The sequence below is a fragment of the Tachysurus vachellii genome, chromosome 24 (assembly GCF_030014155.1).
Source record: "Tachysurus vachellii isolate PV-2020 chromosome 24, HZAU_Pvac_v1, whole genome shotgun sequence".
NCBI classification, from domain to species: Eukaryota; Metazoa; Chordata; class Actinopteri; order Siluriformes; family Bagridae; genus Tachysurus; species Tachysurus vachellii.
This window is the reverse complement of record NC_083483.1, coordinates 4,475,456-4,496,484: the sequence shown is the minus strand read 5'-3', so window position 1 is coordinate 4,496,484 and position 21,029 is coordinate 4,475,456. Positions and strand designations below refer to the sequence as shown.

Sequence of the window (21,029 nt, the reverse complement as noted above, 5' to 3'; positions counted from 1 at the left end):
TACCTCGTGTCTAAACACTGGCAGATGAAGTAGCTAGCAGAGTTGGTGTACCAGTTTATACAGCATGACCTTTATTTTGGAAGCTTGATCCTGGCAGCTGGTCAGACCAGCTAGAATTTTCAGCATGGCAGTGCCAATGCTCCTGGACTGACATGGACCCTCAAACAGTTAGCCACTAAATGGGAAAAATATCTTGAAAGATGTTGTACTGAAATGATGAGCAGAATTGCATTTAAATGTTGTGATACCTACTATGTCTCAACATAGTACATGACTAGATTATTGGTTCAATTCCCGGCTCTGCCTTGTGTGTGGAGTTTGCATGTTCTCTCGTGCCTCAGGGGCTTCCTCCGGGTACTCCGGTTTCCTCCCCCGGTCCAAAGACATGCATAGTAGGTTGATTGGCATCTCTGGAAAATTGTTGGTAGTGTGTGATTGAGTGAATGAAAGTGTGTGTGCCCTGCGATGGGTTGGCACTCCGTCCAGGGTGTACATGCATCAATGGTCATCAGAAAAATACACAAAATGATGGCAAAGTGAGATTTCAGCATTCTATTCTATTCTATTATACATGTAATGTATTTGCACTTGTTGAACGCCAAAGCTCCCAATATGGCAAAGCCCATAGAGAACCAGTCACATGATCACATTATTTCATGGAGAAAATAGTGTTGTCTTGTTACAGTGACTTTCCACCTGATAGTTTTGATTTACAGCAACCAATGTGCATTGTATATTATACAGTTACACTACCATGTTATATTTATTTTTATTCTTATTTCTTCTTCTTCTTATAATTATTCATTTACTACCGCTTATCCAAACTACCTCGGGTCACGGGGAGCCTGTGTCTATCTCAGGTGTCATCGGGCATCAAGGCAGGATACACCCTGGACGGAGTGCCAACCCATCGCAGGGGACACACACACTCATTCACTCACGCAATATGCAAAACACAATACGGACAATTTTCCAGAGATGCCAATCAACCTACCAAGCATGTCTTTGGACTGGGGGAGGAAACCGGGGTACCAGGAGGAAACCCCCGAGGCACGGGGAGAACATGTAAACTCCACAAGGCAGAGGCGGGAATCGAACCCCGAACCAATGAGGTGTGAGGCGAACGCGCCAACCACTAAGCCACTGTGCCCCCCTCTTATAATTATTATTATATTTATTTTATTTTTCACTCTCTTCTGTTCCCATACTTCTGTAAAGCTGCTTTGAGATAATGGGAAATTGTTAAAAGCACTATACAAATAAATTGAAAGAGTTAGAAAAGAATTTCAGTACAAATCTGAATTTTGCTAGAGAGCTCTTTATTTTGTGGTGGTCAGTTATTTCCAGATCCGCAGGTCAGACACTGTTTATTCAATCAAAACTTGTAGGAGGATTGATTAATTTTTTTCTTCTTCTTTAATTAAGATATGTTGAATCTGTTGCACATTCTATTTACAATATTAATTGTTTGTTTGAGGGGGCACGGTGGCTTAGTGGTTAGCGCGTTCGCCTCACACCTCCAGGGTCGGGATTCAATTCCCGCCTCCACCTTGTGTGTGTCGAGTTTGCAGGTTCTCCCTGTGCCTCGGGGGTTTCCTCCGGGTACTCCGGTTTCCTCCCCCGGTCCAAAGACATGCATAGTAGGTTGATTGGCATCTCTGGAAAATTGTCGGTAGTGTGTAAGTGAATGAAAGTGTGTGTGTGCCCTGCGATGGGTTGGCACTCCATCCAGGGTGTATCCTGCCTTGATGCCCAATGACGCCTGAGATGACGCACAGGCTCCCCGTGACCTGAGGTAGTTCGGATAAGTGGTAGAAGATGAATGAATGAATTTTGTTTGTATCATCATAATTTAGTTAGGTCTATACAGACAACACACACTGTTGCTAATATTTGCTTCCACATCAGTGCCAAGACCCTGCAGCTTCTCTGGTGCTTTTGTGTCAAATAGCTTTGACTCTGTCACTGAGAATACTTTGAATATCACCAGAATACTTTGAAATTAAAATGTGTTTTTGGTTGTTATCCTAGATAAGTAACTATTTAACAGATAATACTAATAAACATTTGCAATCTAATGTACAAGTAGAAGTTCAGGTAAAGGTTTTCTCTGCAGATACTACCTCAGTTTTCAAACTTAACAAAAATTTTTTTTAAACTTTTAATAAAACCTTAATTTCAGCAATAATGATTAAAATGACTGTGTTAAAGAAAACATATTCAAAAATGTAAGAAAATCATATAACAACAAATATAAGAAAAAAATATATCTTTTAAGAACTGAGGGTCAGATTTTTTTGATGGATTGATGAAAACAACAAGCATCACAGCTTTAACTAAAATCACATCTCAAGTCTAAAACTCCATATACATACATATTTCTACAACAGGTCTACACTTACTGGACTGGACAAACAGTGGGCTGAGAGTGCTATGATAAGGTTATATGTATAAGGTTTATACTAATTCAGGGCCAAAAAATGTTTATCCATCTTGTTCTTCAAGTGAAAACTGGTTCTCTTTAGTACTTTTTTGTCATGGTCATGAGCTGTGCCTCAAATCGAATACTCTGATGGTACAAAAAAGCATTTACTAATCTAGAAAACTTAAGACAGTTATTTAAAAACAGACCTTTTTATAGGTTCAATATCTGCAGCATCTTCCATAATTATTGGAACAGAAAGACCAGTTCATTTGCTATACACAAAAGACATTTGTTTATTTTCATTTAATTACCACTAGATGTGTTAAACAACATAAAACATACAGTCCGGTCCATAGGTATTTGGACAGTGACACAATTTTTGTACTTTTACCTCTGTAAAACTCCAGAATGGATTTGAAAGAAACAATTTGTTTTGATTCATTTAGCGTTTCACCTATTGTTGGTTAACCCTTTCCCAAGATAGATAATCATGTTTATATGATGTCACATGAATAAAGTCATGTTTGTGCCATCAAGCCGTTTCACTGCAAGGTTTGACTTTCACTTTCCTGGTCACAAAATAAATGTTGCTATGTTGAACTGCCCCATTTTACTGGAGCCTCATTATATACGTATTCACTCTTTTATTTATCTGCCTTTATTCACTGACTTATTCTGTAGGAGAACTTTGGAGTTCAGATAGTCATGACCAAAAAATAAAACGTCGCTCAGTATTAGAAAAGCCTTAATTTTTTTAAGTTAAAAATAGATATTTTTGCAGGATGGTAGAGTTGTTGCGCAGCTGAGTATAAGCAAAGACTGTGGGATTTTAACTGAGAGTTGAGTCACATGAAGTCCATGAGAGAGTGAGCGAAAGTTTATTAAGTGAAAGTTAGTAGTCTATTAGAGTAAATTAGAGTCTTAAATTGGGGATAAGACAAAAATGTAAAGACTTTACTTCTACACAGACTAAAAAAAAAAATAATTTTTTTTTTCCTTACATTTAAAAGTAAGCTACTGAGCAGTTTAGGAATATTTCAGTGTCATCTTTTTTTTAAATCCCAGATTGGATTGAACATATTACTGGAGTAAATGCTTTCTATCTTTGGCTCTAGACAGGTTGAACATAAATCCATTACTGACATTGTATATTATCTTTTTTTCTTCTTCTAGATTTTACACCATATATTTCCCAAATGAAATATTTACTCTAATTATTAATTATAATTATTATTTCATAAACATAAGATGAGAATATAGCCATAGTGTTTTGTGTATATACTGTACAACATCTCAGTCACATACAACTTGTAAATACTCAGAAACTGACCTTAACCCTGTATATTTCGAGAACACGCAGCTGGTGCTGTTTTACTATGTATATATACAGTATATATAAAGCAGGATAGAATTGCAAACTAATGCGCCAAACTGTCTCGTTCAAGACTCCAGAATCTATACTCTAGATGCCCAGCATTGAGGTTTGCTCAAGTTAGAGAGGAAACAGAAGCAGAAACCCGGTCACAAGGGGATCTTCTGTATATTGATGCCTGTGTCCATTTTAGTCAGATTGAAATAATCTGAATAATTTAAGAATGAGAAACCCCATGTACTAAACAAGGTCTCCTGAAATCTTACACCAAGCAACTGCGGTTATTTTAAGTGCTCCAAGGCCATATTTCAACAAGACAGTAAATATAACTGACTCCAACTACAAACTATAAACAAGAATGTCTGAGTCTAGGCCAGTAAAATGTTTATTTATTTATTTCCCCTCCTCATCTTCACCTGACTTATTATAATTATGGTATTCTTCTTTATACATGTAGCTTTTATAACCAGATATGCAGAGGACTAGAAGGAAAGAAAACATTTCAATCCCAAATCCCAAATGTTAACTATTATTCTATTAAGAGTCTAAAAACATTCTGTCTCAATGATCATCATGTAAACTATTTGGATTTATAAACTTAAAAATAAACAGATGTTTTATCACACAGAAATGTTTAAGGATAAAGCATTTAGAGAACGATGCTATGGACATACAGTGAGATTCTTACCTGATCTTGTTTTAATGATTTCGCCAAATTCATCCTCAGTAGCTTCTACCACCCACTGGTCCTCAGCACAAGCAGCTTCAGCCATGGCAGATCCCAAAAGTACCAGAAAGTCTCTTACTCTAATAAAGGTTTAGCAAAGTTAAATGGCCAGAGATATTTTACTAGATATTTCTGCAACAGCTCCCAGAAAGTTTTGAATGATACTGATCTAGGACAGCCTGTGAACTGGAAATAACCTGCCAAGGCCCCAGAAGAGAGGGAACAGGTGGCATATTCTACTTGTCCCAAAATAGAGCTTATGGAATAGACAGTGTGTCACCACATACACATTATGTTTTTTTTACTCCTGCAATCTATGTACACTTTATGTTGAAAAGTCTGGATACACAATAATCATATATTCTTGAGATTCAACAAAAAATATTAAGATGTCTTAGAAAATCTAATTTGAAATATAGATGTGGGCAGCAATTATAAGGGTTCAAGCATTTTGAGAACTTTAAATGCATGAGTAAAAAGATATTATGTACTATTATACTATTTACCAAGTATGTAAGTACTTATATTGGAGATGGAATGAGACTGACAGCAGGCTTTGAAAACTCCAATGTGTTTGTAAAATACATCATTGAAAAGCAATTAAAAATGAACAATGTCTAAAATGGCATACAGCGAAATTAACAATCATTTGGCTCTGAATGACTCACAGACAGAAGGCACCAGATTCATGATTACAAGTAAAAATATATATTTTCATCTTTCATGACCAGTAGGTGGCACTATCCCTGTTGTTTATAGGAGGCACTGACTGTTGGTGTATAAGGAACACCAAGTTGGTGTAAATATGCCAAAGCATCACAGAGATATAACCTGACATTCAATAAGCCGTGTGCACTTCTATATTAGTTGATGCATTAAATTCAAAACAGTTTAGTCTATCAACATTCTTTGAATAAATTGGTCTTCATGGTCTGATTAATGGTGCAATAATAATAATCCATACAAAAACAATAGGGTCTCTGCATTGCACACCTAAATATTACAGTGAATCTACATATTGCTGAAGTGTATTATAATTATGTCTCTGATTAAACAGTGTTATTGCAATGAAGATTAATAGAATAAATAAAGCCACTGAAAACATTTACGCATGTTGAATATTTATTTGTAGCTCTATACATTTTGTGTGAGAAACTCCTAGGATTAAGGACTTGGTTAACAAGGCCACTAAATTCCTGATGTCTCCTGAGTGTAACTCATTCTTTTCAAGTCTTTATCAGCTCTATAAACACGAGAGTGAAATACAAACCAGATCCCGTATTCATGAACACTGTGCAGAGTTGCTTCTTGTGACAAAATTCTAATGTCTAAATTCTATGTGAAAAGATGTTTCACTTTAAAATGAAAGAAAATCCTAGGAAAAAGTTATTCACAAAGCATTGTAACCTTTAAAAGAGCTCATGAGGTCAAAAAGTGCAAGGAGTAATGAGGAGGACTTTTAAGAGGTGAAAATGGCTGAAAGGTGAAGAGGGAGAAGAAATGTGTTGCAGATGAGAGTTAATAAAACACTACAGATTAGATTGTGTAGGGATTGTGTTTGTAACTAATCATATTAGGAGGCACACAGACACCTCAGATTTGTATTGTATGTATATTATATATATATATATATATATATATATATATATATATATATATATATATATATATATATATATATATATATATATATATATATATAAAAATAAAAATGCATGTGTGGGAAATTAGGTTTAAATACATAAAATAAGGCCTGTAATTTAAAAGTGAAGGCTAATGATAGACCCTTTTTCTTCAAAAGATTGTCATACATAGCAACAGGGTCAGCATCTTAAAAGGCAAAAGTTGTTGTATATCCCTTGCTCAGAGCTGCTCCGTGATTGGTCCTGAATCACTCTTACCCAAGATTCCTAGTCTAAACTAAATTAGGATCTCTGAGATGATTCTTAGAGGCTTTAAGAATATGGGCCCTGGTCCATAAGAATAGAATTGAACACCAAGATAACAAAACATATAGTTCTTTATTTTAAACTGTGCTGACTATTTAATAAACAAGTTAGACATTGCATGAACATATTTATTACATGAATAAATGGAACAAACACTTAGCCCAGGAGATCAGAATGAATCTTCTTCATGACTGAAGTCAGATAGTTCTTGGCTGGTCTTACAGAAGATACAATATCCGTGATTTGCTCCAGCCTGTGCAAAAAAACAAGACAAACTTATTCCAAAGGTGGGTGGAGCTAAACATTTATATCACATTATGAATTGCAGTCAACACTGGAATGTGTAACAATATGGAATAAATAAATTAAAAACCAATAATTTCAAACCTCGTGTCTCCAATGAAATTTTGAAATTTCTGTAGTTTCAGTGGGCTGAAAGGATAATCTGGGTTAACATCCAAGCTTAGCTCAAACTTAGCAAATGCCTCGACACTAGAGAACGTGACTTGAACCCTAGGAGGGAAAAGGAGTGGAGAAAAATTTAATATCCACACTTTTAAAATTAACAAATTAAATAATGTTATGAACTGGTGACAGTAATAACAGAGCTCAACATGCTATAAGTGTTCTGCTGTGGCCAAGAAAAGTCATAGTAAAGTGTAGATCGACTTGTTTGTTTGTTTGCAATTAAATGCCAGCTAACATGGTCACAGTGAGAAAGAAACTAAAGAGAGAGATGAAAATCATCGCAGTCCAAAATATGCAAGTAAACATTTTGAACTTTTATAAAAAAAAAAAAAAAATTGATTTTGTATAATTTCTCTGTTCTACATTTTTGAAGAGTTTGTTTGTTTGTTTGTTTATGTTCATGGCTGTTTATGGCCAACAATAAAAGGTTGGTTATATGATTCCAGATCATCATAAAAAAGTTAACATCTTTCTTTACGTTGAACTGTTTGAAAATCAGGGAGACAAATTTTTAGTAGCTGAGTTTTTCCAGTTTTCTGCAAGGCTTTTAGCAATAGTTTTGTGGTTTATATTTTTGTCTTGATCTTGAATATGCTGAATTTGAGGTCTGCAGTTCCTGCCCATCATATTGCCTTTAATGTCTTTGATGGAATAGTTTATACAAATAGTCTCTAAAATTTGCCACTTTAATAATCCTATTATTTTCAGTGGATCTTTCTGCCTTTGTTGCAGCTGACATTGAACCACAGCATAGAATTTTGTTTGGTAATGTGATTTTTTTTTTTTTTTTTTTTTTAAAAGGATCATTTGCTATGAAAGTTAAAATACTAAGAAATGTTTTAATAGGATCTGGGACAGTTTCAGAAAAAGCATTAAACTCCCCAGAAACATCGTGGCTGAATAATGTAGCAGTTTGCTTTAAAAAAGAAAAAAGCCATCTCTCTACACCAGTCCCTTTTCCTCTTCCTTAACATACTAGAATAAGTGGAACCAGCTATTCCTGTACTGGCCTCAGGAATGTAAAGAGGAGATGACAATGTGATGCGATATATCTGATATAGACAAGTGTGGGTCTTGAGCTGTTCCTGGGATTGACATTTATAATTATAAAGAAAGCTGCTTTAGTCTACAAAATTATTTTGCCAACTTCACAGCTAAAACAATCCTTTTGCCTACCAATTGCCAATCCAAATGTCAGTTTTATGTAACTTCATTTAATTAGTTGTATAAATTTGTTTTCAGGAATTTGACTTACAAAGTATCCACACAAGTAATGTGAAAGATTCCAAGTCTCACGCCGCCCCACTTGTCCAGCCTATAGATTTCTTCACCCAGGAGTCGCAGACGGCTCACAACCAGACTGACATTGTGCAGTAACTACAGTGGGAGCAAAACCATTTACAAAAAGTTACATACCAAAAACCCACAAGGGTCTTGTGAACATTATGTGTAGTTTAACATTTTTCAGCAAATGTATCGCTAATTTAGTCGAAAAATCGGTTGGCAACTGCTCAACCTTCTGCATAGATGAGCCCTGAAACAGTTCTGTGTACCAACCAGGGTAGTGCAATTCCAAATCATTAGTCCCATCAACCATGTTGCTGAGTCTTCAGATTTAGACTGCGGTCCTGTTCCCTAAGCACTTTAATAAGCATTACCTCTACACTTAATATAACATATCTATAGGTACAGGTTTAGTTTGGCATGTTATTAAATGAACAGATAATCTAAACAGATTATAATAACAGTACATGCTGGAGGATTTTTTTTGTTTGTTGAATGTCAGGTCCTTGGTGCTCCAGATATTGGGCAGATTTCTCCTGGCCTTCACTTTCCACATGTATTGGGTCTCTGGGCTGCTCAGCCCTGCGCCCTCATGTGCCTGTTTTCGGTGTTGCAATTAATTCTTCAAAATCATTGACTATGTTGTCATCATGACTGCATCACATTTACTACAGATTCATCAGCAACATGTGTATGCTGTCAGTCTCCCGTTCTAACATCCCATAATGTTCTCTATTAGATTTAGAGCTGGTGACTGAGAAGGTCAGAAACATACAGTGAACCTACTGTAATATTCATGGAAGCAGTTGAACAGAGACATTTTAGAGGGAAATACATTAAGACATGCCATATTATCATGCTGGAAGCCATTATAAGTTGATTTAAAGTGACCACATTATAATTAGTAGTAGTATTTTACGAATTTGGTAACTTATTACTACTTCCATTGTGTTAAAACTAAACAAAATGTAAAGCAAAGTAAAATGATAAAAACACATTAAACTCATTATAAAATTCATGATACTTTCCACATGGTAATAACAAGCTTATATGATAAAATATCTGCTTTATGACAGTGGATAGCATTGTAGCTATAATCAGAACTATTTCTGTACAAGAATGAATAATTACCATTGGTATTTTTTGCATTGTCAAGTGCTTCTGCTGCCATTTAGATTGATTACTGAGGTTTCCTTTGAGCAGTTTGTGGACCATAATTGCACTCGATTGTGAGGTGTCTGAGGGGGAAAAGGAGGCACATTATAGATGACGGTGTAGTGTAAAAACTGAGCAGGTATGTGAGCAAAGGAAGTTTTTACTAGGCTCATATTCTTCTAACTAGATTTTCTAACTCCGTGAGAATAATAATAATAATATTATAGAAAATTGTTTAAATGCTTTCCTTAACCACACAAAATTCTCTCACCAGTATCCAGCAAAAATTTAAATGAAATGTCCACTTCCTGCTCTGGATCATTTTGTATGAATTCGTCTCCTGGAAAAATAAGAAGTGTTAAAAGAGTACAATAACATGTAATAAAGCGTCACTATTAGGCGGCTAGATATTAGGACTTACCAGTGGCCTTTCTGTGTTTCACTTCTAGGTGCAGTGTGTTGTGAAGAAAGGAAAAAACAAGCCCATTTTTATCCGCAGAAATGACTCGCCACTCATTGAGACTGAAAGAGAAGGAATCAATAAAAGTGAAAGTAACATGAGGGTGAGCTACATTCCCATATTGAGGGAGCAAGTATCTTTCTGGTTCTCTAAGTGTTTGGCCTGCAGACATTTGACCGAAATGAACACATACTTTAAAGATAGCTCATCTTTTGAGTACTTTATAGCCCCCTTTTTGGAAAATTGATTAGCTAGAGTTATTTTTACGTTAAAGTGTGCCACCTGATATAAACCATTGAAATTCTTCAGAGCTAAATATAAGCAATGCCATGTAAAGGACAGCTGCCTGACTTAATGAGGTAATATGTTTACACGCTTATTTTTGTAACCTAGCAGACAGTGTCAAAGCTGGCAGCAGCGGTCATCAGGCACAACTACATATCCAATTCATTAATTCAATTAAATTGGATTCTTTTTTTACTCTAATAGAGCTTTTAAATAGACTTTACAGAAATATGGATGTAGATTTAGGTCTCCAACGAGCAAGTCAGAGGTATTAACCCATAAGGAAGGAAACCAGACTAATAAAACAGAACCCATCATGGGATTATAGATAAACATACAGGTGTAGAAGAGTAAAAACAAACAGTACTAACTGGGTTAAAAGGATGCTACGCTTTGAGAAAAAGGTACCAAATACCTGAGCTTGTCTAAGCTGATTTACCACTTGCTTAATAAGGGCATTTTCCATTCCAATGTAGTCCCTTATTTCCTGAACAAAAAGGTTTTAAAATCTGGCAATATTGATTTCCTTGGAGTAACACGGCAATATTCCCAGATTTTAAAGCCTGCCAGATACTAGTGTAAATTATCAGACATGTGTCACTATTTTACTTCCCAATATGTATAGTGTATAATATATAGGAGTAGTACGACACTAATTATAACCTCCATTCTATCATCTGTCAACTGCTACAATCTCTGATATTAAATACAACTTCGCTTTGTGACAGGTTTATAATTTTTGTGACAGGACGTCCAAAGATTAGAGAAATGTAAATATACCTGTTCAGATTTGTTAACTGATCAAGATCCCTGGTTTCATCTTGGACTTTCTTTCTTGTGTCCTCCAAAGATTGAGATTGAAGTTCAAGCTCCCGTATTTGCCTGGCATTAAGAGCAAAAGTATTATTTAGTTAAATATAGTTTAAAAAAAAAAGGCAGCTGGAGTCTTTTAATAAACTGCTCTGAGAATATGGAGGATTTCATTCTACAGTTAACAGTTTTAGATGTTAATAATACATACTTTTCTTTCTCAGTAACTTCTGAATTAAGAGCTTCAAATTGTTCTTGCTTTGCTTTCAAAGCAGGATTGAGTCTGATGAGGGAATGTTGGTCTCCATTGCCGATGTGCTTCAGCCCACTCAACTCTATTTTTAAACAAGAAGGAGTTCATTTATATGATATTCAAACAGTTTTATCAAAAACTCTCATGTAACACAGACATTTTATAATAGCGGCAACAACAGATCAACAAATTATACGTAGAAAAATCTCTTTTTTTAAAAACTAAATAATTAGTTCAAATGTGTCAGGAACATGCTTGGACACACTACATCACTTCATTTGTCAATTAAATTTATTTGTGTAGCGCTTTGTCACAACGGACACAGTCTTAAAGCACTTTTACAAAGTTTAAAATGAAGTTACTATTTATCTCTAAAATTGATCCCTAAAGATGCTAATGTTAAAACAGAACAACTTCTACACAACACTAAATCTAATTCACTGATTCCATGCAACAAACAGAGTGAAACTAAAAGGTTTGGAGTGGATTCCATTCACAAAAAATGACAACCTACACACACAAAAAAAATGCATACAACATTAAATGAGCATCAGTGGGTTTCAGTTAGCTGCCAGATTATATCTTTTAATTTGTTGTGGCAGAAACGAAACAAAAGGGTACAGAACCAGACTGATTTTTTTTTAAATGTAATATTTAAAAAAAAAAAAATATCCAACTACTCAATGTGTGTGTACAAACGTGTGTGTATACAATTTCTAACGGAATCATTGAAATTAATAAATTTTCCCATACCAGCCTCCAAGTCATTTATACATCCATCCAAGTCATTTATCATCTCATTTGTCTCCTTGAGCTTAGAGGTCAGGCTTTGTTTTGCTTCCTGAAATATACAGAAAATATTCACGCTAAATAGACAAAACAACTACTTTTAACCTGAATGAGAAATCAAATCATTCCCATCACAGAAACACAAATGCACTAAAGGCCAGAATTTAAAAGTCTCTCTCCCATACATACATACAATTTATATATTATATATATACACACACATACACATACCATATAGAGATCTGCTGCAACAAAAATATAACACATTTGAATACTTTTTAATTAAGCAAAAAAAAATAAAAAATTTAATTGTACAACATTTACAAGTAATGACTTTGCCTTATAGTTATAGTAAGAACACCTTGCAGAACGTTACATCAGAAAATGTATGTGTCTGCCTTAAACAAAAGTCAAAGTCACGCTCACCTGTGTTGTTTTTAAAAGCTCAGAATACAAGTGTTCCTTCATTTTATGGGAACGTGCTTTGTTTTCTTTTCGGTAGTACATCTTTTGCTCCTTTAACTTGGAACCAAATCTTTGTAGCTGTAAGATACAGAAGAACTTCCTTAAATGAAACAGGTTAATTGTAATATCTAGCTGATAAATGGCTCTTAAGTTCCTGAACATTTGTAAACCATCTGAAAACTACTGATGAGACATTCGCATGATATAGGATATTTTTCTAGGATATAGGAAACAAAACAGCACCTGCTCTTTTGAGAAAGCACAAATATCTTGCAGCAGTGTTTCATTGATACTTCTCAGTGGTTTATCTTGATCTGCCAGCTGTGTTTTAAATCTGCAATAAAATTGAATGGAGAATTTTTTTAGAATTTGGCATTTAGTCAAAACATTTAAAAAAAAGATATATATATAAATAAAAGAATGTCTTGGAAAAGTTCAGTAATTCAACTCAAGTAGTGAAACTTATAAAAATTCAGTACATACAGACTGAAGTAGTTTTAAGTCTTTGGTTCTTTTAATTGTGATGATTTTGACTCACATTTAACAAAAACCCACCAATTCACTCTCTCAACAAATTTGAATACTTCATAAGACCAATAATAAAAACAACAACAACATTTTAGTGAATTGTTGGCCTTCTGGAAAGAATGTTCATCTGTTCTACACGTTTTCCTTCCACTCAACTTTCTGTTAACATGCTTGGATACAGCACTCGGTGAACAGACAGCTTCTTTGGCAGTGAATGTTTGTGGCTTTCCCTCCTTGTGAATGATGTTAATGATTGTCTTCTGGACAACTGTCAGATCAGCATGTTAGATCATCAGTCTTCCCCATGATTGTGTAGCATAGTGAACCAAATTGAGAGACCATTTAGATCATTTGATCATCATTTTGGTCTGGTCCGATACCACAGAAGAGCTATTGTAGCAAATACTGCTGAAAATGTTCTCTTTGCTTTTCCTTTCTTAAGATCTTTGCATTGATGTTACTACTTAAACACTGTTACAGACCAAGTACACCCCTTCATGGCAGCACTATACGTTATTGGTAGTGGCCATTTCCAGCTGAAAAAAGTGCCCATTACACTGTAAAAATTGTTTAAGAACAGGTTGAGGAACATTGCAAAGAATTCAAGTTGTTGACTTGGCCTCCAAATTCCCCAGATCTCAATCCGATCAAGCATCTATGGAATGTGCTGGACAAATAAGTCCAATCCATGGAGGTGCCATCTCACAGCTTAGAGGAATCTGCTGCTAACTCTTTAGATGTTTTGTGAAGTTCAGACCTTAATGATTCAGTATAAGGTGGACACAATACTAGGCAGTGGTATGGCTGATCAGAGTGCGTGTGTTTATTTAGATAAGTTTGGTTACATACCCTTCAGCCATCTCTGAGAGTTTCTGGCAATCTGTTTCATAGACTTTCTGCTTAGGACGATGTATGTATTTTTCTCTAAGCAAGTCCTCCGTTGTGCAAGTTTGTGTAGCTCTAAACTGTAGTAGAATAGAGCAAAGTGATTATTGTTAAAAAAAAGTACATATAAATAAAAATTCTCTCGCTCATATATATATATATATATATATATATATATATATATATATATATATATATATATATATATATATATATATATATATATATATATATATATATAAAAAAAATACACACACACAGGTAATGAAATATGAAGAGCTTACATTGTCAGGAAGAGCACTGGGTCTTGATCGATGGATTACAGTGTTGGCACCAAAGTATGTTAGGAACTCATTCACTGTAACACTTCCATCTTTAAGTTTCTTAAAAAGAAAAATAAACAAACCGATTTAGTAAATGCGTTGATTTTCAGTGATTATATTTCTGATAGAATAAACTGGTCTAAATATACAAAGTTGCTTAATTACACAAATGAACACACAAATATGTTTACCTTATAGAAATCAAACTCATGATCCATTGAGCCTCCGATCTGAGAATCAAGCTGTGAGTTTCTCAGAGCTTTTAAACAAATGTAACATTGAGGGTTTAGTTAGAATGTTTATGGTAAGCAAATACAATGTTTTATTGAAACACTCTACAGCTTAAACTCACTTAATTCAGAGTTTCCTTCAAATTTAATCATCGTGGAATTACTGCTGAAGTTGGTGTCATCGGTCTTCACCACATGAGTCGGGGCATTCGGAGCTGCACAATTACTGTCCCACTGCACACAGCCAAAATAGAGCAAAGTAAAATTAAAAATATCCAAATGAATAAATGAAACAAATCTGGATGTAATGCTGTACTATGTTTACCCTGTGGATAAATCAGGGAAATTGAGTAAAGCACAAATACTCTTACCAACTTGTCGCTGGAGTCGTTTGTATTTGCATCTTTTACTTCTGGTGGGATTTCCTCAGACTGGCTCATAGACTCCATGTGATCATACTCAATATGATCCTTATTCTCATGAACCTCTGTAGTGAATTCTTGCACTTTGCTTTTGCTCAAATCACTGACCAAAGTCCCTGAGAAATCATCTTCAGGAAGCACTTCATCAATGAGATCAGTTTCATAGCTGTTGCTTTGTACATAAGCATTGAAACATGTCTGTGGCTGAAGATCCTGGGCTTCATTAGGGCTTTTGGGCTCTACTTGGTTTAATCGTGCTGAACCTGCTCGTGAGGGAAATTTTGGCATGATACCACCAACTGACAATCTTGCCATAAGTGATTTTCTGAGGTTGAAAGGTGTGGTGCCTTCTTTATGAGCCAAGTTCATTTGGTTTCCAAGCAGCTGAGCTTCCTTGGAAAGCTGTAAAGAATTGTCCATTTCAAGTGGAGACGCCTCTGTGAAGCTAGCTAGAGGTGCAGGAACACTTCCAGCCAACAGTCCATCTGGCTCAATTATATACTGTGAAATATTCTGAAGTTTCATTTTTAGATCAGCTAGACAGTTTTGTCTGGATTTAACAGAGCTCAAAGGTTCCTTTTTCAAAGTGTCGAGATCAGACTCGATTTCTGTACATATCTTCTGGTCAGTGGTTACAGGCAGAGTAACCGCAGATTTTCCTGCTGTTTCTTCTTCATTAAATGCAGCACAGCACTGCTCTACTAAGGGAGCTGTAAAAACTGTAGTCATTACCATGTTACTGTCTTCTTCAGAGAATTCTTCAGTTTTGACAGTTGAATTAAATGACACATGTTCATTCACACTGTTAGAACCTTTAGGGGTTTTGTGGTGACTTCTTGTGTCAGTTGTCTGATCTCTCTGGTCTTCAGTCTCAAGATTTCCACCGTCCGATTCCATTACTGAAATTGGAGGTCTAGAACCTACAGTTTGTGACGCGAGTACTGGTGCAAGATTTGATTCAGACCATTTTATTTTGTCTGTGGAGGTTTTGGAAGATATTACATATGGTGAACTCTGAGCCTTGTTTGAGGGACTTGTAAGCCAGGACTTTGTATCAATAGTAATAGTCTTCAATTCAGTAAGTTCCATATCATCATGGATAACAGTCATGTCGGAAGCAGTGTCCTGCTGTGCTTCCATACAGTTAGACACATCCCGTTGAAGAAACATCTGTGCTGTTGGAACCACACAATCCTCGGTTTTTGTTCTCTTAGAAAATGAATATCTATTCAGTTCCATGTGCCCAGTGTGTTCAGGGGACATGTCTTTAGTTCTAAAAGATGTTGAGCCAAGTGATACCCTTTTCTTTGGTTTGTCAGATGGTTTGTAGTCATCACAGCTTTTGGGCTCAAGGACTGTCTGACACAGTGTCATTTCCATATCATCAGCATCATAATTTCCATCTCCAGAATAAGGAAAATGCAGTAAAGCCTCCCTTTCCTCCATTATTACATTAGTCATGCTCATGTCCATGTCGTCCCTCTCAGAAAATGCAAGCTTGTTCAAACCAGTTGGTAGAACGTTCTCCTCATCCATTTTCATATTGCTGACATTTTCCAAAGTGAAATTATCCTTATTTTTATTTGGAATTGAAGTGGCAGCATTTTGGTTCATTGGCAGACTAGCAAGAAAGTCTTCGAACTGTGTGAGCATTACATCTTTTTCCACAACGCCAAAGCTTTTAGAGGTCGTGTCATTCTGACTACTGAGCTTGTGAGGGTCATTAGCATTAGACATGCTCAAGATAGATTCTGGATTAAATTCATCCTCTTTGTCAAATACAACTGTATGACTGTATGTCATGTCCATGTTCTCTCCAAGCAGCACAGTTTTGTCTACAGAGTCAAATGGTAAGTGTGGTTCAGGGAAGATATTGCCCTGTTAGAGAGAGAGAGAGAGAAAAAGAAAGAGAGGGGAAAAAAAAAAAAACAACAAACAAAAAAAAAAAAAAAAAAAAAAAAAAAAAAACACAAAACAATCATTACTATTTTTCTGTGTCATTGCTCTCAAATAAGCAAAAGAGAGAAGAGAAGCGTTCAAGCTATTGTTGGCAGTCTGAATCCCGACACTGCCCAAGTCATCCATGGACATGGCAAACTCTCCTGTCAGTTAGAGAGACTGTTTTTGTTAGGAGTCACTGTGCAGCACTGCAAAGGCAGCAGCATGAAAAAGTTTGTGTTAGACCCTCCATGCTTGGTAGCTGTAATGTGATAATTGAGAACTAGATAATGAGCAGGCATTGGCAGAGACTAAACAGATAGGGTCAAATTCAAAAGAGTGCCATCATAAATGCACAGCCGTGGGGGAAGTGCACCAAAACTGCCCAATCAAAGAGAAAAAGAATTTCAAAAAGAGCATACGTTTTTTTTTTTCACCTGTCTAGTTTTGTTGAACAACAATATTATCAGAGCACTCAAAAATACGTACAAAAATGAAGATATACAGTTAGGGTCATTTGGACAGTTGTAACTCACCTTGTTTAGTTCAAATTGGACGGGTTGAGTTAACATTGTGTCCAATCCTGGAATTATAAAATGTGGGTAAGGGTCAATCATGGTCATGATAAACAAACTACATAGTTTATACATGCATAAAAGATGTTCTAGATTAAAATTAATTAGGCTAGTAAAGATTTTAGACAGCGATGAGACTAAAGCCGCCTTCACACTGCACACGACAAACGACCGCCGATAAACCTGAAGTCATTCATTTCCTATGGAGAGTCGCAAGGTCGCTGCGTGAGGTGCCGACCATCTGCGGATCCGTAATTTTCGGATCCGTTTGGAGCGTTGGATCCGTTAAAAAAAATTAACTTGTTAATTTTTAAAAAATTAACAAACTACACCACATCTGATATGCCGACCGGATGTGATGTATTCTAATGTTGTCCTATCAGGTTCGTGTGCACGAGGTGATAAGAATTATTGAAAAGTATTAATATTAACTTTAGTAATTTTTAAACTTTACCAAAAGCAATCTTTTTGTTTTAAATACATTGTTATTGATAAAGTAATAAATTATTAATATTTATATTGTATTATTTTTAATGTTGCGTCCATGTTTCCTCAAAAATTATTCAGGGTCTTTCTGGATTTATTGTTGCATTGATTGTTTGTATTTACTCCTTCATTAATTAATTCCTTCATTCACCACGATAAATGGAGAGAGAATACAGGCTCTTGCTTTTACTCTCCTTTACTGGAGACGCCAAAGAAAACATTGCAAATCAGTGTGTATAAAACACCACCTGACTCGGAGAAAAAGTCTCGGTGAGTATCACCGTTTAGTGCAAGAGTTGCGCCTTAATGGAGAAGATTTTTGTCACGATCATCTAGTAATGGGTTTTCTGAGACCGCGAGAATTAACTTCTCTCCCATGTTGACTTCTACACGATCATATTGCATATTCCGTGCGACTGTCACTAGGGGGCGAAATCCGACAGTCGTGTCCGTTTGTTGTGTGCGGTGTGAAGGCGGCTTAACGGCATCTAAGACAGCTGTAGCTGTTATCTGACCAGCTAAAGAAGCCATGCAAGAATAATAAACCTTATTGTTACTGTAATCAACCATTTCCAATCCTGCGTGCACAGTGCATGAGAGCTCCTTCATCATCATATGAGAAACACTACTGAAATGTTAAATCAAGACTAATACTTACCAATAACTTCATAATTTACACTGGAATCAAAACACGACGTCCTAAAAATAAAGAAATAAAAAGTTCAATTCAATACAGTGAACATTGTACATTTTTAAAGCAGTGTGTTCCAGGACTTGGAAGCAGACAGACAAGGAGTCCCTTACTAGAACTATTGCAGGGGGGCTGAGGTAAATGGAAAGGGTGCCTGCTAAACTTGCCTATCTGTCGCAGGTGGTTGTGCAACTTATTTCCTATAAAATTGATTATATTTATTTTCATTATATTCCCTAATATTAAGTCCCTGGGACACAGACAGACATTCAGAGACACGGGATGCAGATGTAAAATTATCACTGCCAGTGAAAGCAAACGTAAAATTTACAGACAATAATTTAAAGAGGTATGATGTCTGGTCAACAAGTCAACAAAATCACTGACTTCATCACAAAGCAAAACTTTCATAGCACATAGTCACAGATTTGAGGTCAAATCGCTTGACCAAACTGCTGTCACACTGAGACAAAACTAAACCAGGTCAAACTAGCATTGCTCTGGTATAAAGCATTACCACAACATGATTAACATTTTCTATAAATAAATTCAGGAATTTAATGGGGTATGTGAGGTAAATGGGGTGAAGAGGTGTGAGGCAAATATCAAAAGCTACCATAAAATCTGGAAGCCATGGTTTGTGTCTTGAGGAGGATGTAATTACTTACCTCTCATTCTGGCCCTCATTGGTCCCTGTTACATAGAGAGAAGGTAATGCAATGTTCCTTGTTAATATTTAAATAAAATTAATGAGCAATGAACAATGTGGCACAATGGGCATTTATACAAGATATAGTACAAGGGTCAATTTTTTTTTGAATACCAGATAAAAAAAGATTAATATGAATTTGAAGAGAATCTCTAAGGCACAAAGGTGGTGGTGTTAAAACTGAGCACAGAATGTTTCTCCAGTCGGGCTTTGGAGGTCACAGAGGTAAGCAACATCCAAGCATTAAACTGAAGATATTACTATTTGCCTGTGAAATACAACCTCAATGAACAGCACGATGAGCAGCCTCAAGGAACCACCAGGCACACAAAAAAAAAAAAAAATCCAACTAGAGGAAGATTTCTTAAAATAGCTATAGACAACAAACACCTTAAGGAATAACTGATCAAATCAAAGATTTCACATGTATACTTTTTACCAACTTGTAATTTGTGAACAGATAAATCTCTCACTCATCATCGCTCACTCATATGTCCCAATTACAACAGTCCCTGATACTGTAAAAGCACAGCACGATGCTACCAGCATGGTGCTTCACTGTAGGGATGCAGTTGGCCAGCTGAGAAATAATTACTGAAGGCCAGTTATGCCACAACCCTGGTTGATCTTACATTACTAGCTTTTGTTCAAATCCAAACTGTCTTTGTCAAGTTTCTGTACAGCCAGCACTGACAAAAATGTTAATAACATCAGAAGTCCTTAATAAAAAGATAATGGCCGTAAAACACCAAAGGCTTTTTTCCCCTCACTTACACTTTAAAAAAAAAAACACATTTAGAAGGGTTTCGATAAATGAAAAGAAAGATACTCACCAACTGTCATGTTTTGGGTGGGGGCTATTACAGGATCAGCCTTGAGGTCTCTAAATGTTAACAGCAAATATTCACTGTTATTATTTCTCTATCAATGTATTGGCATAAAACCTGTGAGTAGATCAACTTACTTTGGGAAGACGCGAATATTATTTGTAGTAGCAAAACTGACTCTTCGTGAATTTCGCCGTTTTTCAATTGGTCTAGTTTCCTCCTGGGGGATGAACGAGGGTGAAGTGTCAATAGGCAAAATCAAATATATAAAATATAAAAAGGTCATAAAATAGGTTGAATGAGATTGCATAATAATTACCTGGTTCTCATCCTGTTCATTTCCAAACACTTTCATAGATGTCCGAGGAGCTTTTAGAATCTGTATTGGTCATAGTCAGAATTTTCACAGAATTCATAATTGTTTTGAAAAAGTGTGCACATGGTTATGCTGGAGCCAGGCGGTCATAGGCAAAGTGAACAAAGGTTCTATTCTCCAGGAGGCATCGTTATGGCCATAAAAGGAAGATGCATTGCATGGGACAGTTAAAAGATCTGTCTCTTATAAGATGAGTATTAAAACATGACAAAAATGAATTACAGATCACAGTGGAACCCAGGAGTGTAAATCCACCTCATATCACCAGATTAAAAAAATCTTTATAAAATATTCCAGAAAAAGCTGGAAATAATGTCACGATTCCCAATATACTGTAATAGTCTTGTCAAAGTTTCAGGCTTGTGCCTGCATTCATTGCTGAAGATATAGAGACATAACAGAACCCTGTAAAAACAAGTGGCTAAAATGCTACGAAAATTACTTTTAAACTCATGTTCGTTATGTGACTTTCAGAGAATGTTCTCTAGAATAAATTGTCTTAATAATAATAATAATAATAATAATAATAATAATAATAATAATAATATTAATAAAAATAATAATAATAAAAGAGACATACCTTTAAAAACAATTACA

At 35.7% G+C, this 21,029-nt stretch overlaps 2 protein-coding genes and 1 non-coding gene across 9 annotated transcripts in view; all 3 read right to left on the bottom strand.

The window, feature by feature from the left end:
- Positions 1-4,655, bottom strand: part of dmd (dystrophin) — a 143,783-nt gene extending 139,128 nt beyond the window's left edge. For 3 of the 7 annotated variants that reach the window (XR_009647702.1, XR_009647700.1, XR_009647701.1), the window contains exon 1: positions 4,486-4,653. Coding sequence is in view for 3 of the 7 variants with exons in the window: in XM_060859918.1 (XP_060715901.1) it covers positions 4,486-4,570 (85 nt within the window). In the remaining 4 variants the exon portion in view is untranslated. Of the gene's footprint in view, positions 1-4,485 lie in introns of all 7 variants that reach the window. The other 4 variants (XR_009647699.1, XM_060859918.1, XM_060859917.1 and 1 more) reach the window with 4 other exon arrangements.
- Positions 4,656-6,526: 1,871 nt separating this feature from the next.
- The window catches only part of knl1 (kinetochore scaffold 1), a 16,270-nt gene continuing 1,767 nt past the window's right edge, over positions 6,527-21,029 (bottom strand). Inside the window, exons 3-24 of the mRNA XM_060860696.1 lie at positions 20,376-20,435; positions 20,194-20,276; positions 20,063-20,112; positions 19,189-19,213; positions 18,488-18,528; positions 17,305-17,351; positions 14,780-16,708; positions 14,531-14,642; positions 14,370-14,437; positions 14,140-14,238; positions 13,820-13,935; positions 12,686-12,776; positions 12,404-12,520; positions 11,942-12,029; positions 11,147-11,270; positions 10,906-11,007; positions 9,802-9,902; positions 9,652-9,720; positions 9,357-9,463; positions 8,197-8,318; positions 6,861-6,986; positions 6,527-6,726 (exon numbers count right to left, since the gene is read on the bottom strand). Of these exons, the coding sequence (XP_060716679.1) occupies positions 6,630-6,726; positions 6,861-6,986; positions 8,197-8,318; positions 9,357-9,463; positions 9,652-9,720; positions 9,802-9,902; positions 10,906-11,007; positions 11,147-11,270; positions 11,942-12,029; positions 12,404-12,520; positions 12,686-12,776; positions 13,820-13,935; positions 14,140-14,238; positions 14,370-14,437; positions 14,531-14,642; positions 14,780-16,708; positions 17,305-17,351; positions 18,488-18,528; positions 19,189-19,213; positions 20,063-20,112; positions 20,194-20,276; positions 20,376-20,435 (3,774 nt within the window). The 3' untranslated portion in view covers positions 6,527-6,629. The remainder of the gene's footprint in view (positions 6,727-6,860; positions 6,987-8,196; positions 8,319-9,356; positions 9,464-9,651; positions 9,721-9,801; positions 9,903-10,905; positions 11,008-11,146; positions 11,271-11,941; positions 12,030-12,403; positions 12,521-12,685; positions 12,777-13,819; positions 13,936-14,139; positions 14,239-14,369; positions 14,438-14,530; positions 14,643-14,779; positions 16,709-17,304; positions 17,352-18,487; positions 18,529-19,188; positions 19,214-20,062; positions 20,113-20,193; positions 20,277-20,375; positions 20,436-21,029) is intronic.
- Positions 19,419-19,554, bottom strand: LOC132839898 (small nucleolar RNA SNORA84). The gene has a single exon (XR_009647776.1). It is a non-coding gene; the product is annotated as a small nucleolar RNA SNORA84 (small nucleolar RNA).